At 40.4% G+C, this 16,432-nt stretch overlaps 1 protein-coding gene across 1 annotated transcript in view; it reads right to left on the bottom strand.

Moving 5' to 3' along the window:
- Positions 1-16,432, bottom strand: part of MYO3A (myosin IIIA) — a 194,443-nt gene that overhangs the window by 37,617 nt on the left and 140,394 nt on the right. The window contains exons 27-29 of the mRNA XM_060192328.1: positions 11,920-12,031; positions 2,979-3,141; positions 488-611 (exon numbers count right to left, since the gene is read on the bottom strand). Coding sequence (XP_060048311.1) covers positions 488-611; positions 2,979-3,141; positions 11,920-12,031 — 399 coding nt within the window. The remainder of the gene's footprint in view (positions 1-487; positions 612-2,978; positions 3,142-11,919; positions 12,032-16,432) is intronic.

Genomic DNA, 16,432 nt, shown 5'->3' with positions numbered 1-16,432 from the left:
AAAGACCCAGAGCTTGGCCGCTGAGCATGCACTGGCAGTTAACGCTCCTACTCAGGGAGCCTGTGTACTTCATGGAAGGGAACTCTCTGTGAGGTCAAAACGGGGTCAAAATGAACGTCATGGGGGTCAAGTGGTAGCGCAGCGGGCTAAGAGCACATGGTGCAAAGTGCAAGGACCAGCTTAAGGATCCCGGTTTGAGCCCCTGGCTCCCCACCTTCAGGGGAGTCGCTTCACAGGCGGTGAAGCAGGTCTGCAGGTGTCTCTCTTTCTCTCCCCCTCTCTGTCTTCCCCTCCTCTCTCCATTTCTCTCTGTCCTATCCAACAATGAACGACATCAACAACAACAGTAATAACCACAACAAGGCTATAACAACAAGGGCAACAAAGGAGGGGGGATGGCTTCCAAGAGCAGTGGATTCATGGTGCAGGCACTGAGCACCAGCAATAACCCTGGAGGAAAAAAAAAAAAAAAAGAACATCACCATACCTTTTATTTTTGAAGTTTTTCTTGTAGTCGAATCCCGGCTCCTGAGTCTGCATGGCTGTGACTGCTGTGTTCTTTGAGGGAATCATTTCCTTTTTTTGTTTCCTGGCTAGATGGCCTCTTGCAGCTGGAACACAGACAAGCCAGAGTTGTTTGGAATCATAACCAACAGAACATTGCTTAAATGAGCAGAAACAAATAGTGCTTTGGCCATCAATGCCAGTGAAGAAAATGAAATCAGTGATTCCAAAGAAGGCAAGGTCCAATAAACAAAGCCAACCACAAAAACACAGGATTCATTAACAAGACTTGTGAAGAACAAGTCTCAGTGGGAAAATATTTAAACTACCACTCAGACTAAGGAGACTGCTAAAATGAAGCTTAAATGACAGTGATGTGTTAAACTGATAGAAGATGCATTCATAGGGGCAGGCAGTGGCACACCTGGTTAAGCGCACACACCACAGTGTGCAAGGACCCAGGTTCAAGCCCCAGGTCCCCACCTGCAGGGGGAAAGTTTCACAAGTGGTGAAGCAGGCCTGCAGGTGTCTCTCTATCTCTTTCCTTCTCTATCATCCCCCCACCTCTCAATTTCTCTCTGTCTCTTATCTAATAATAAATAAATGAAAACATATTTTTAAATGTACTAATCTGCTTAGGATCTGTTAATATATTGGATGTCCAGTGCAGGCAAAAACTAGCTGGGTCATGGGCCCCTTGGAATATACCTAAAATAGATCTACTAGCTTTTTCCAAAATGGAGACCCCAAATCTCCATGCACAATATTCTAGCCTTTAGGTTCATGAATAGTCAACAATTTGTTTGGCTTTATACTCTGTTTTTTTCAGCCACCAGGTTCCAGATGCTACCATGATGCCAACCTGACCTCCCTGCGCAGACGACCCCACCAAGGTGTCCTGGAGCCCCACCTTCCCAGATCCCCGCCCCACTAGGGAAAAAGAGAGGCAGGCTGGGAGTATGGATCAACCTGCCAACGCCCATGTTCAGTGGGGAAGCAATTACAGAAGCCAGACCTTCCACCTTCTGCACCCCATAATGACCCTGGATACTCCCAGAGGGTTAAAGAATAGGAAAGCTATCAGGGGAGGGAATGGGATATGGAGTTCTGGTGGTGCGAATTGTGTGGTATTGTACCCCTCTTATTCTATGGTCTTTCAGTGTTTCTGTTTTATAAATAAAACCTTAAAAAAAAGAATCTGCTAATAAGCATCCGCCCTTAAGCTTTGCCATGCTCAGAGCTGGTCATGGCAAAGAGCCCCTATGACCTAATTTTATGTGTTGGATCTTACATCAATTACCCTTGGAGCAATATGTACTCCAGAACTCAGATCTAATTCTTGTAATTCCATAATTCCAAGCAAATAACACTTAATGTGTAATATTCCTCGTACCATGGGAGCATTCCATAATCAAAGGCAACTATTTTTGCCAAAAAAGTAGGACTTTTAACGAAGTGGACTGAGTGAATGATCATAACTGTTATTTCAAGCTCCTGATGAGTCATGAGAACCCTTCCTGCTTTCCTTCCCCTCTCTCTTCCTTTGCTTTGTAAGGTTTGGATTTCTGGAATTAGATTTCAAACGACATTGTTTTGTCCTTAGGGGTTAGACACTAAGGACTTCAAATTCCAAGAGGACTGAGGATGAGCCTTCCTGGATGAACAGAGCCCGCAGTGGGACATGAATCACTTGCATGGTAGTGAGCTCATCTGTCCATCAAGTCACAGTTTTTGAGAACAACACAGACTTCCCGTCATCGGTGGATCCCAGTATCGACCTAGTGAGTCACACCCAGCATCTAACAATAAAACAACATGGCCAAGAGCAGAACTTCTGAATGCCCTGCTCACAGTCTGTATCTGCGTCTAGTGAAACACATTTCTCACTGTGGCGGTCCAGTCCAAACATTTCTGCCAGCTAGTGTAACAAGCCATGTTAGATTTAACATTTAGTTTCCTCAAGCTAATAATCCCAAACCCTGTAAATATATTTTTATAAAGCCTGAAAAATATGGTCATAAACATGATTTCCTTACAGGTGGCAGAAGGAAACAGATGCCCCTTTAACAAAATGAGATTTAATTAAGTTGTCAAAAATTATGACAAGTGTAACCTTTGGAGTAAAGTAAGAAAAATCTTATTATCCAAAGGGTTATAATACTGATTCTCGGGACTCTATAATTAACTCAATCACGTGCTATTTTCTTGTACAATAGGTCAACTGTATTTCATTAATACTTGACATATTTTTTAAACATTAAATTATTTTATATAAGACAAAACATGCTGTCAAGTGCTCAAGTGCCAATTGCCACAACAATCTGATTAAATCCAGGTAAAAGTATTAAGGTACAGAGTCTGGAGTTGAACACAAAGGCTCCATAAATATTAGAGGTTTGCATGCAAGATTTGGTTATATGCCTCTAAATATAACATCACATTTAGAGCCACCGTGAGTCAGTCTGTGTGATTACCTGACTGTATTATTAAAGCACTCTCTTTCCTTTTGGCCTGCAGTCTTTGGTACCTTCTTGACCCCAAGAATCCTCTGACAGAGGCTTGGATCAGAATAAGCTTGTCAATGGCTTCCTTTCGCATCAGATTCAACTGCTCCACATGGTAATATTTGAGGAACACCTAACAAGAATAAAAGGGAAATATACACAGTAGCATGGCACACAAATGTGAAACAGTTGTTATTTATTTATTTATTTATTTATTTAGCCTCCAGGGTTATCACTGGGGCTTGGTGCCTCTACTACAAATCCACTGCTCCTGGAGGCCATTTTCCCCATTATGTTGCTCTTGTTGCTGCTATTGTGACTGTTGTAATTGCTGTTGTTGTTGTTGTTGGATAGGACATAGAGAAACTGAGAGAGGAGGGGAAGACAGAGAGTGGGTGAGAAAGATAGACACCAGCAGACCTGCTTCACCACTTGTGAAGCCACCCCCCTCTGTAGCTGGGGAGTCCGGGGGCTTGAACAAGGATCCTTACGCCTGTCCTTGTGTTTTGAGCCATGTGTGCTTAACCCAGTGCCCAACCTCCTATTTTCTTAACTCTATTTTATTTGATAGGACAGATAGAAATTTAGAGGGGAAGAGAGAGACAGGGAGGTAGAGACAAAGAGATACACCGACAGATCTGCTTCACCACTTGTGAAGTTTTCCCCCTGCAAGTGAGGAACTGGAGCCTGAGCCTAGGTCCTTGCACACTGGAGCATGTTCACTTAACTAGGTGTGCCACTACCTGGCTCTAGATTTTTTTTAATGCTTGAAGGGACCCTTTATTTGAGGAGGAGGCATTTTATGATCATAATGTTTATTTGAAATTGTTGATTAGGTTTTGTGGGATGAGCCAATAAGGAGGAGGAGCTTGAATAATCCAAATTTTAGCATTTCATAGACTGCCAGTTACTTTATTTGTTTATTTATTGGATAGAGACAGAAAGAAATTGAGAGGGAAGAGGGAAATAGAGAGAGAGAGAGAGAGACAGAGAGAGAGAGAGAGAGAGAAAGAGAGAGATATGCAGTCCTGCTTTACCACTTGTGAAGCTTTCCCTCTGCAGGTGAGGACCAGGGGCTTGAACCTGGGCTCTTGTACATTGTAACATGTACACTCAACCAGGTGTGCCACTGCCCAGCTCCTTCATAGACTGTATACAAAGCTATTTTTCATGTGTTTTTTGACTAAGATAATCACCTTTTCAAACATTTAAAAATCTCACAAATCTCTGTAACACAGAGAACAACTGTAGTTATCATAGTTCATTTATCAAACACCTATCAAAACCTACTGTGTGTACTTCTTTGCTGAGTTGGATCAGACAGAGCACTGTTATCCTTCAGGGGTTCAGAATATTATTCCTGTAAGGAATTAGATGGAGACAAAGGACCCACAAAGTTGAATTAGCAATGGTCCCTAGTGGCCAGTGGGGATAAAGGACAACGATAACACTAGGACATTATCAAATCAAAGTGAATCAGAGCTCCAGAATCCAAAGATCTACAGTTGTTCTCACTTAAAAGTTTTCAGCTTCCTCTAGAAAAAAAGGAAACTTTGGGCCAGGTGGTGGTGCACCTGGTTGAGTGTACATGTTACAATGAGCAAGGACCCAGGTTCGAGTCCCTGGTCCTCACCTACAGGGGGAGAGTTTTGCAAGTGGTGAAGCAGTGCTGCAGTTGTCTCTCTGTCTCTCTCCCTATCTCCCCTCTTCCTCTCAATTTCTGGCTGTCTAAATAATAAATAAAGATATTAAGAAAAAAGGAAAATTTTCTCTTTTTTTTGGGTCTTCTCCTCTCCCCTTCCTTTTTTTTTTTTTTTTTTAAATAGCTATATTCACTAATAAAAGTCACCTCTAAATGACTTTATGGAATCCACTAAGAAAGTCGCTTAAATTCAAATTTCACAGCTGAGTCATGGAAAACTGGAAATGGTAGAGAGTTCTCCCTGTGTTCCATTACGTGCAGTCTGGGCACCACAGGCAAACAGCACAGCATTATCAGTTTTGATTGAATTTGGTTTTAATTTCAACAGGACTCTAGATGTTAATCTATTCAGCCCATTCTGCTGTTGACAATTCATTTAAAATTCAATCTGTTTAAAAAGGTCATCATACATTTTTTTTTTATTTTGGCTACAGCCTCAGAAATATTTCTATATTGAAGACTTTCATCCATCTTAATGAGTTGGAAAAGGTGAAGTGGAAAAATACAAATAGCTTTAAAATGCTACTTAAATATCAAGCAGAACTGGAATGACACAGGGTCCTTTTACAAGCTAAAACTCCATCTGAAGCCAGGTGTGTGTTTCAGACCATAAATCATGAGATCTCAGCCTGATGAAGCCCATCTTGGTGAGTATCTAAAAGAAAATGGTGTGACTGAAATACCAATCTTTTTTCACGCACCCAATTTCTGACTAAACAGTAAAGTAAGTGAAAAGGAGTGAAGATGCAGAGTAGTCAGTCTGAAAGAGAATGAAAAATATGCTTGAAACTATAAGAGGACTAAGTCTTCATTTGAGCATCATGAAAATTCTCTTAGCCCTCTACCCCTAAGACACAACTGATAAAAGCATCTTGGCAAAAGTGGATGTTTGTTTGGGTCTACACCTATGGGTGTCTGACAATGGAGAGTCCAGAGTACTCTGCTGAGTATAATTCTTTTCTCCACCCTCTCTGAGTGATATATTTGGGATTATCCCTAAAACCTGGTACCCTGTTGATTTCTACATCTTCATCTTATAATACTCTAAGTCCAGCATCTTCTCTCTCCAAGTCTCCTAGCTTACTCCCATATTTATTACTTGTTATAGCTTATAAATTGACTGTTTATTAAGTAAAGGCAGATAGGCAGGATAGTGAGAGAAACCACAGGTAAAGGCAAGAGACCAGTACACTTTAATGATGGCCCACTGGGTCACTACCAGGCCACCCTATCATCCGGGGCTCTAGTCCCTACTGACCTGGGATTCTCTAGATTGGGTAGGATATTGGGCCGTTAGTAGGAGGGTGAATAAGTGGTCCTAAGGGTGACACCAAGATGGAGTCCTATAGCTCACTCTGGGGTTAGAAAACAGAGGCCAGGAAAATCTTTTGATTATTTCTGAATACCAGCCCTCAGGCGCTGGACAGCTGCTCCTAGCAGGCTTCCCGCTGAGCTATTTTCTTTACCAAGATTCCTGGCTCACCAGGGGTGCCATTCCAAGCCTTTTCCATTTTGTTTTCCTTCTCTCTTTTTTTTTAAAGTGGCCTGAGCTCTATTTGAGTGACAAAATAGCTTACCAATCAAAGCCTCAGCCCTGCATGGGAAATACTACCTGGAGGTTTTGTTTTTTTTTGGATACTTCTTACAATTGGCTGTCTTTGCTCAGGCTGCCTGCAGCCAATCCAGAGCAGTCCAAGCTGCAGACTGACAGAGTTTTTTACTCTATTTTATTTTATTACTATTATTATTATATACGTGTGTCCCTTTTCCCCCCTCATTCTTCAGGCTGATCAAAATTAACTGTTGTTTTTTCCATTGCTAGGTGACTGGGGGTCCTATCCATTGTGAGAGGAACTTGTTTCTCTCTACCTATTCCCTCTACTTTCTCCCTCCTCCTAGCTAATTGAAAAAAAACCACCTCTTTTATTTCACTTCTCTTTTTTTTTTTCTTGTTGTCTACTTTTCTTCTTTCCTCCTTGCTTTCTGAATTCACTGATGCTTGTTTGTGAATTATTTTGGGGAAGAAATCTGACTCAGAGTAGACTCTGTGTGTGTGTCTCTTCTCTACTTCCCTTTCTCCTCTTGATATCCCTAGAATTTACAGTGGACAGTAGATTTGCATAATTGTCTATTCTTGCTTTCCTTTTTTTCCTTTCTCTTTCTTTTTATTTTGGATTTGGTTGCTATTTTTACTTGGACTAGAGGTGTTGTTTGGCTAATTGGTATAGGCTGAACTGCATCAATCCTTGCTTCAGTTACTATTGCTGTAATTTCTGAGGTTGGTGACTGCATTTGTCATAAAGGTCTTTTAAAAATTTTTTTTTATTAATTTTATTTTTGAGAGTGATGCAGACACACACACACACACACACACACACAGACACACACACACACACACACCAGAACACTGCTCAGCTCTGGCTTATGGTGGGGTGGGGGATTGAACCTGGGATTTAGGAGCCCCAGGCATGAGAGTATATTTGGATAACCATTATGCTGTCTCCCTCGCCCAATGAAGGTCTTTAGTATAGCATGGCTTCTACTCAAAACACAACAACTGAAGAACAACAGAGCAGAAAAATTAAAATAAAATCAATAAAAATGGTTAAATCAAGAGCAAATAAAAGTGCTACCACAATGAATCAAGACAGGAGCCCAGAAGAAACTCCAAATCAGTTGGAAGTAACCATAGATAAGAAAAGAATGCTAGCAATAATAAACCTAATAATCACAGAAATGAAGACAACTATGGAGGAAAGGGCTATCAGAATTAGGGAAACAACAGATGAGACCCTCAAGGAAAACACAAGCTACCTTGAGGTAATTAAAGAATTGAAAGCTGCAATAGTTGAACTATTGAACCAATTATCAGAACAAGCTAATGCTATCACTGAACTGAAGAAAGAACCTGAGGGAAGGGAAAGCAGGCTAACAGAATCAGAAAACAGAATTAGCCAGACAGAGGATGAACTAGAGAAACTAAGAAAGGGGTAAAAGAGCTCAAAAAGAGATTGAGAGACACTGAAAATAACAACAGAGACATATGGGATAACCTCAAAAGAAATAACATTCCTATAATTGGCCTACCAGAAGAAGAAAGAGAGGAAGAGGAAGTAAACATTCTAGAGGAAATATTAGAAGAAAACATCCCAAACCTGAACAACAGAAAAGACATTAAGATTCAAGATGCCCAGAGAGTCCCAAACAGAATCAACCCAGACCTGAAGACACCAAGACACATCATAGTTACAATGAAAGAAGTAAGGATAAGGAAAGGATCCTAAAGGCTGCAAGAGAAAAACAAAAAATCGCACACAGAGGAAAACCCATAAGACTATCAGCAGACTTCTCCACTCAAACTCTAAAAGCCAGAAGAGAATGGCAAGATATCTATCTACTCCTGAATGAAAAAGAGTTTCAACCAAGGATAATGTATCCTGCTAGACTTTCATTCAAACTAGATGGAGGGATCAAAACCTTCTCAGACAAACAACAGTTAAAGGAGGCAACCATCACAAAGCCTGCCCTGAAAGAGGTTCTAAAAGACCTCTTATAAACAAGAACATCACCATAATAGTTGCCATATACCAGAGTAAATAAAAAATTGTTGAATAATGGCACTACAATACATTAAATCCATAATATCAATAAATGTCAATGGCTTAAACTCACTTATTAAAAGGCACAGAGTGGAAGGATGGATCAGAAAACACAACCCAACCTTATGCTGCTTGCAAGAATCCCATCTGAGCCAACAAGACAAACACAGACTTAAAGTGAAAGGATGGAAAACTATCATACAGGCTAAAGGACACCAAAAAAAGGCAGTAACAGCCATTATCATCAATGATATAATAGACTTTAAATTAAATAAAGTAATAAAATATAGGCAAGGCCATTACATAATGATTAGAGGATCAATCAACCAAGAAGATTTAAAAATTATTAACATCTATGCACCCAACGATGAACCATCTAAATACCTCAAACACCTACTGAAAGAACTACAAAAACACATCGATAGTAATACAATAATAGTGGGAGATTTTAACACCCCACTCTCACACTTAGACAGATCAATGAAGCAGAAAATCAACAAAGAAACAAGAGAATTAAATGAAGAGATGGACAGACTAGACCTCCTGGACATTTTCAGAATTCTTCACCCCAAAATACTGGAATACACATTATTTTCAAATCCACACAGCATATCCTCAAGGATAGACCACATGTTAGATCACAATGACAGTATCAACAAATTCAAGAGCACTGAAATCATCCCAAGTATCTTCTCAGACCACAATGGAGTAAAGCTAACATTTAACAACAAACAGAAAAGTCACAGAACTTGGAAACTAGACAACATACTGCCTAAGAACTGCTGGGTCAGAGAGACACTCAAGCAAGAAATTCAAATGTTCCTGGAAACAAATGAAAATGAAGACACAAACTATCAAAATATTTGGGACACAGCTAAAGCAGTACTGAGACGGAAACTCATAGCCATACAATCACATATTAGACAACAACAAAAAGCTCAAATAAACGACCTTACTGCATACTTTAAGGACTTAGAGGAAGAGGAACAAAGGAACCCTAAAGCAACCAGAAGGACAGAAATCCTAAAATTAGAGCAGAAATAAACAACTTTGAAAATAAGAGAACCATACAAAAGACCAATGAAGCCAAATGTTGGATCTTTGAAAAATTAAACAAGATTGACAAACTCCTAGCCAAACTCACTTAAAAAAAAAAAAGAGAGACGACTCAAACAAATAGAATTGCAAATGATAGAGGAGATATTACAACTGACACTAAAGAAATCCAGAAAATCATGTGAAACTTCTGTGAAGAACTATATGCCACCAAGCTAAAGAATCTGGAAGAAACGAAGTATTCCTAGAAACATATGAACTTCCAAAACTGAACCAAGAAGAACTACAAAACCTAAATGCACCAATCACAGGCAAAGAAATCAAAACAGTTATTAAGAATCTTCCCAACAACAAAAGTCCCCGGGCAGATGACCTCACCAATGTGCCACCTCCCTAGAGCATAACCTCACTAGGGAAAGATAAAACAGGCTGAGGGGATGGATCTACCTGTCAATGCCCATGTCCAGCAGAGAAACAACAGAAGCCAGACTTCCCACCTTCTGAATCCCATAGTGAACCTGGGTCTATACTCCCAGAGGAATAAAGAATAGGAAAACTTCCAATAGGATGGGATACAGAACTCTGGTGGTGGGAATTGTATGGAATTGTACCCCTCTTATCCTACAACCTTGTCAATCATTATTAAGTCACTAATAAAATAAAATTAAAAAAAAGAGAGAGACCATAGCACTGAAACTTTCATCAGTGAGGTGGGAGCTGGGCTTGAACTTGTACCATGCATGTAACAAAGCAGTGTACTATCCGACCCATTAATTAATCATTGAATTACCAGAGCACTATTCAGTTCTGGCTTGTGGTGGTACAGGGGATTGAACCTGGGACTTTGGAGCCTCAGACACAGAATATCTTTGCATAACCATTATGCTATCTCCCCCACTCATCATTAATTCATTTTCTAAAGAATTTAGTAAACTGTATTCCACAGGTTCTAAAACCTGATACATCAATAGTGTATACATAACAGACCTTGTACAGATGGTAAATAGTTTACTCTGGGAAATTTTAAAGTTTAAAATACAACTGAACTTGGGAATCAGGAAAAATAAGGAGGAAAGAAATCCTACTTAGATCATTCATTACAATTCCTTGCAGTTTATTTTAAAGTACATTTGTAGGTAATAAAATTTGGAAAATATATCATCAGTCTTTTTTTTTGCCGCCAGGGTTATTTCTGGGGCTCAGTGTTGGCACTGCTCCTGGTAGCCATCTTTTCCATTTTATTGGGTAGGACAGTGAGAAACTGAGAGAGGACAGGGAGATAGAGATGAGCAGAGACAGATAGACACTTGCAGACCTGCTTCACTGCTCATGAAGTGCCCTCCCTGCACGTCGCCATCTGGATCCTTGCTCTCAGTACTACGTGTGCTTAACTGGGAGTGCTATAGCCCGGTCCCCTCAACAGTCTGTTTTCTATACTATTTGAAGTAAAGTCTGTACATTATACATTAAATCCCTTCTGAGGATCACTCCTCAAGCTTCTCCTGAATTTCTTAACAGAAACCTTTATAGGCAACCTACATGCCTTAGTCAACTTGCTTCTCCTATTTTAAGCTAGCAAGTCTATGACATACAACAGAACCTATCTTCCTTATTGAGTATTGGGATTCAGTCAATCCAGAATATTTACTAATTTTGTCAGTAGAAGTGATTTAAGAGAATTATAATGCTTTCTAATAAAAAAGCTCGAGTGTCTCCAAAATGAGAATTAATATTAGTCTCCATCAAATGTTGTGTTCTTGCTGTGAAAACTTAACCACGTTACAATAGTTTCATGTGCATGTCCAGGGGATATAATTCCACCATATAATTAACACTTTAATATGATTCACCCATCCCTCTTTCCTCTTCTTACCTGACACATTTTTTGTTACTGTTATTCTGTCCTAGAAGTTCATTTTCACTTCATTTAATTCAATAGTTTATGTTGTTTCTTTGCCTACCTTATATGAGTAAAGTCATACAGTGTCTGTATTTCTCTGACTTGTTCCACTAAATATAATAATACCTCATTCCACGTATGTTGTTACCAATGGCAGGGGCTGCATTTTTTGAGTTGAGTAGTATTCTCTGTGTATATATACTACATCTTCTTGATTTGCTCATCTGTTGGTGGGGGCCTCACTTTGTTTCTGATTCTTAGCTATCATAAATAATGGCGTGGTGAACATAACCATTCATAGATTTCTTTGAACTGGTTTTCTTTTTAATCCTGTTTTAAGATCTATCTTTTCTATAGCATCTTCTTCCTAATAGTGATTATTTTTGATAAAGTATTTCTATTTGAAAAGTCGAAATCATGTGCTGGGAAAGTCGGAGATGGGGGGGCAATTAGTGATTAATTAGTAACTCCAACAAGGTTTTCTTACTTAGACCCCCAATAATATACTCTCACCTTGGGATTTCTCTACTCTCAGTTTTGTGATACTTTTCTTACTGATTTAGAGAAAAAAAATCAACATCTTTTTCAGTAAAATTAGTCAAATGTTACAGACTGTCAAAAAACAAACAAAAAAAAGTGATATGAAGACATTACTTTTGTTTTTCCAAGAGCCCAGTTATCAAGACCAGCTTTTTCCAAAATGGTGGCACAGGTGTCCGAGCTGACGGGAGGATCTTCACTCCACTTGTAGCAGAGGACTTGGTACCTTCAAATGGGAGGACGGGTTGGTTAGTATCTCACAAAGAAACTGTGTGCAGGGCGGAGACTTCCCAGACAGAATCAATTGAATCCCTAGCCATTCTCAGACCAACTCTTGTGCAGCCTGATCCAGGTAACAGGGAAGAACATTACGCTACTGAAGCAAACTCCCTAGTGCGATGGGAGCTGAGTTCAAACCTGGGTCGCTCAGATGCCAAAGCAGAACTACCCAGCCAAATGACTCTGCTGGTTTCTTTTTAAAAAAGTAACCTTTCCCTGAGCCCTGAGAACAGGACTGCTGTGGTAGGTGGCAGAGGGAACATTTTTCCTCCCTCCCTTCCTTTTTCTTTCATCTTCACAGTAGCATAGGAAGTTGGTCTTGAAACAGAATGACAAGAGTTTAATTCTATACAACCAAAAGCAGTGGCTTAAATTTGGCTGCCACATATGAAGCCTAACAGGAAGCTTTCTCTTACTCTAAACCCCTGCCTACCTTCCAGCCTTAGCTGTGGCTCTTTTCCATGGGCAGCTTCCATTCAAGTCATAATACTTAGTTATAATCATACCAAGCAGCCATGTTGACCCATCTCTGTGCCTTTGGATGTGGCCTTCCACACCCTATCTGTGTTCCTTTTCCCCTCTGTGTAGGCCAGAAATAATTTGGGGGAACTAGCAGTGTTGATGATATTTGTTTTATTAATAACCTTCATTTTCAGGGCCTTCACCTTGCATGATCCCATCACTCTGAGTGGACTTTTCCTCCTACCCCTTTTAGCAGGTAGAGAACAAGAGATAGAGAAGTAGAGACACCTCAGCTCTATCCCCTATTACAGAAGCTTTCTCCTTCTGAGGTGTTCCTGTGTGGTGGATGGTGGCTTGAACCTGGGCCCTCATGCGTGGCATCAGGTGTACTCCATGGGGTGAGCCATCCCCCACCCCTACTAAAGTAGATCATCACTCCTTTGTGCAGATGAGAAAGATGGATGGAAGCTTGAAACTTAAAGGAACTCAAGTAACCTTGAACAAGGTCACACATTTCCAAAGAGGCCGGATTGGGATTCGAACCTAGATTTTACTTATATAGTCCACTAAACTACTGCCTTCCAGCAGTTGTGGTTGTGTTGGAGAGCTGGGAGCCAAACCACTGTGTGTACAAAGGCACCTGGTAGAAAGCTGGGGTGACCCTGAGTGACTTATTGGTCTAAAGGATCAACTGGCGGAAACTGGAGTAGAAATGCGTATTGTATAAAGTCGGTTTGTGTTATGTACTCCTAGGATTAGTTCTCTGTTACAGAACATGTTTCGTAACAATGGCAAGACAAAGGGTTTGGTGAAAGTTAGTCAAAGGGCAAGGCACCAACCAGGTGAGGGCGTCTAGTCCCATTTGCACCTCCACAGGCCCTCTGCAAAACGTTCTGCTGTCCTAAGCATCTCTGACAATTTGGATGACAGCTTTCCAAATCAGTGGCAGAGAAAAGGTTTTAGCCTTTTATTTCCGAAACTCCTTGAATTCAGAACAGTTGTTCACAAGCTCTCTGCCTCCTTAGTTCTATCTCTCCTCATTTATCAGGTAGTTTGCTATTCTTGTAAGAACACAGAGATCTGAAGTGTACTATTTTTTAAATAGATTTTCTTTATTATCTCATTTCTGAGTTTTAAAAATATTTTATTTATTTTCTTTTTCTTTATTTATTCCCTTTTGTTGCTCTTGTTGTTTTACTGCTGTTGATTTTGATGTTATCATTGTTAGATAGGACAGAGAGAAATGGAGAGAGGAGGGGAAGACAGAAAGGGGGAGAGAAAGACAGACAACTGCAGACCTGCTTCACCGCCTGTGAAGCGACTCCCCTGCATGTGGGGAGCCGGGGGCTCGAACCAGGACCATTATACGTCCTTGTGCTTTGTGCCACCTGCGCTTACCCCACTGCCTTACCACCTGACTCCCTTATTTATTTTCTTTTAATGAGTGAGAGAGCTACACAGAGGGAGATACAGATAGACCAGAGTTCTGGTTTATGGTGGTTCTGGGGACTGAAATTGGGACCTCAGAGTCTTAGGTGTAAAAGTCTTTTGCAGAACTATATGCTGTCTCCCAACTTTGTCCTCATGCTGGGACTTAGAAATAAGCTAGTTTGATTACAATGTCGCCCCCCAAAACACACACACACACACACACACACACACACACACACACACACACACACACACACACCAAACAAACAAACCAACAAAAAACAACCAGGTTTAGTTCTCCTTACCATCCACATTGTTTAACCATGGGTAATTTGGAAATTGTAAGTTAAGTCTGCTATTCAAAGTTCTCTTTTCACCTGACCAGTTTTTCTATTTACTCCCACTCCATCTTCTGACACTTCAATTGCTAATGCCCAGCCTTCCAATCTAGTCCAGTTTAGGACCCTCTTGTTTCTGGCAAGACATGTGTACTGTGACAGTCACTTCCTGTCTTCTCCACAAACCACAACCACTATAAAGTCCCAGGCTAAGTTCTCTAAGATTTTATTTTATGTTTATTATTTTTAGATAGTCAAAAAGAAGTTAGAAGAAAAGGTGGAGATAGAGAGAGAGAGAGATAGATATATATAGAGAGAGACAGAAAGAAAAACACCTGCAGCCTTGCTTCACCACTAGTGAAGCTTCCTCACTGCAGGTGGGGATCCGGGGCTTGAACACCAGTCCTTGCATATGATAACATGTGTGCTCAACTAGGTGCATCACCACCTGGTTCTGAGTCTCTCTTCTTTCCCCTACCCTTAGAAGAGATCTTTTACTTTCCTGAACCTGCATACTGTGTGTATGGTTTCCTTGAACTCACCTATCCTGTGCTGATAATCAACTTTGAATGCCTGTGGTTCCAGTCATATTAATTTGACTGTTGATTCTCAAGGATCAAACCAGTTGGTTTTAAAATGCATTATTTTCGACAGTACTTAGCACAGTGATATGCAATCATTGCTTATAAAAGCACTAAAATATAAGGGGGTACTTAATACTATTTATACTAATATTTAGACAAGTTAAAGATTTACTGTTTTCATGAAAATATGAAAAGCATAGAATCAGGTCAAGCTTCATCAGGTAGAGTGCATACCTTACCATGTGTGAGGCCTGGGTTTGATCCTTGGTATCATATGGGGGTACTATGGACAGCACCAATGGGAACTCCATGGATGGTGGGGAGGAGCTTTGGTCTCTCCGCTTCTCTCTATGTCTACCTCTCCTCTGTTCTCTCTAGCTACAGAGACTACGAATTGGGCAAGCAGAGATGCTTGTCCATTGCTTAGGGTTGAATACAAAATGATGAGTCAAATTTCAGTTTTAAAACTTGATACTCCTTTGTATTAAGTAGTTTTGGGTTATCCCTTTTCATATACAGAATGGAAAATGTTCCCATTACCAACAAGGCCTTCCAAAATGTTTATATTTATTTTTTTTATAGGGAGAGTGTGTCAACATAATCACAGTATGGTTATTTTGGATATACAATTGGTTCTCCTCTGTGAGAAGTAAGATGCCCTCTTCCTTCTAAAGATGAGCTCTAAAACATGAGGTTTTAAAGTCTGAAATTCCCATAAAAGATTTTCAAGTATGAAAGTTAGCATTTTCATGTAATTATGCTCTTCTTCATCATAAAAAAAGAGCACTTTCTTTGTTTCAAGGTGCTCCAAACAAATACTATTTTCCCCCATAGGCCTCTAAAGATGACAACCACCACCACCACCACCACAACAACAAAAAATAATACATCAAGAGCTATCAATTGCTGAAAAATATGAAAAAATGCAAAACAAATTAGAATTCTTATTTAGTTTTGTCATGGTTACCCCCAAGTGAGGGAATATCTGACAAAATACCAGTCAGTGTTCTGTCTTGCTTTTCTGGGAAGGGAGTTAGAAATCACAATTAATTGTGCGATCACAAGATCTTTCTTGCCACTAGGGTTATCCCTGGGGCTCAGTGCCGGCACTATGAATCCAATACTCCTGGGGGCCACCGCTTTCCTTATTTTATTTATTGGATGGAAAGAAACTGAGAGAGGAGTGGAGATAGGAAGGGGGAGAGAAAGAGAAACACCTGCAGAGATGCTTCTCTACTCCTGAAGCTTCCCCCCTGAAGGCGGGGACGAGGGGCTTGAACCCTGGTCTTTGACCATGGTCATGTACACTCAACTGGACATGCCACCACCCCAACCCACTGATTTCTTTTTTAAGATTGTATTTCATGAGAGATAGAGAGGTGGAAGAAAATAAGAGAGGGAGGAAGAGAGAGAGAGAAAGGGAAAGAGAGAGAAAGAGATGGCACTCACTCCAACATACATGGTGCCAGGGACATCCCAGTCTCCTTAGTTTTGCTCTTCATGCTTATTTATCCACCCTGAAGGGGGACCAGA

This window comes from Erinaceus europaeus, chromosome 6 (genome assembly GCF_950295315.1).
Source record: "Erinaceus europaeus chromosome 6, mEriEur2.1, whole genome shotgun sequence".
NCBI classification, from domain to species: domain Eukaryota; kingdom Metazoa; phylum Chordata; class Mammalia; order Eulipotyphla; family Erinaceidae; genus Erinaceus; species Erinaceus europaeus.
The sequence above is the reverse complement of the archived record's forward strand: the minus strand, read 5'-3'. Positions and strand labels throughout refer to the sequence as shown.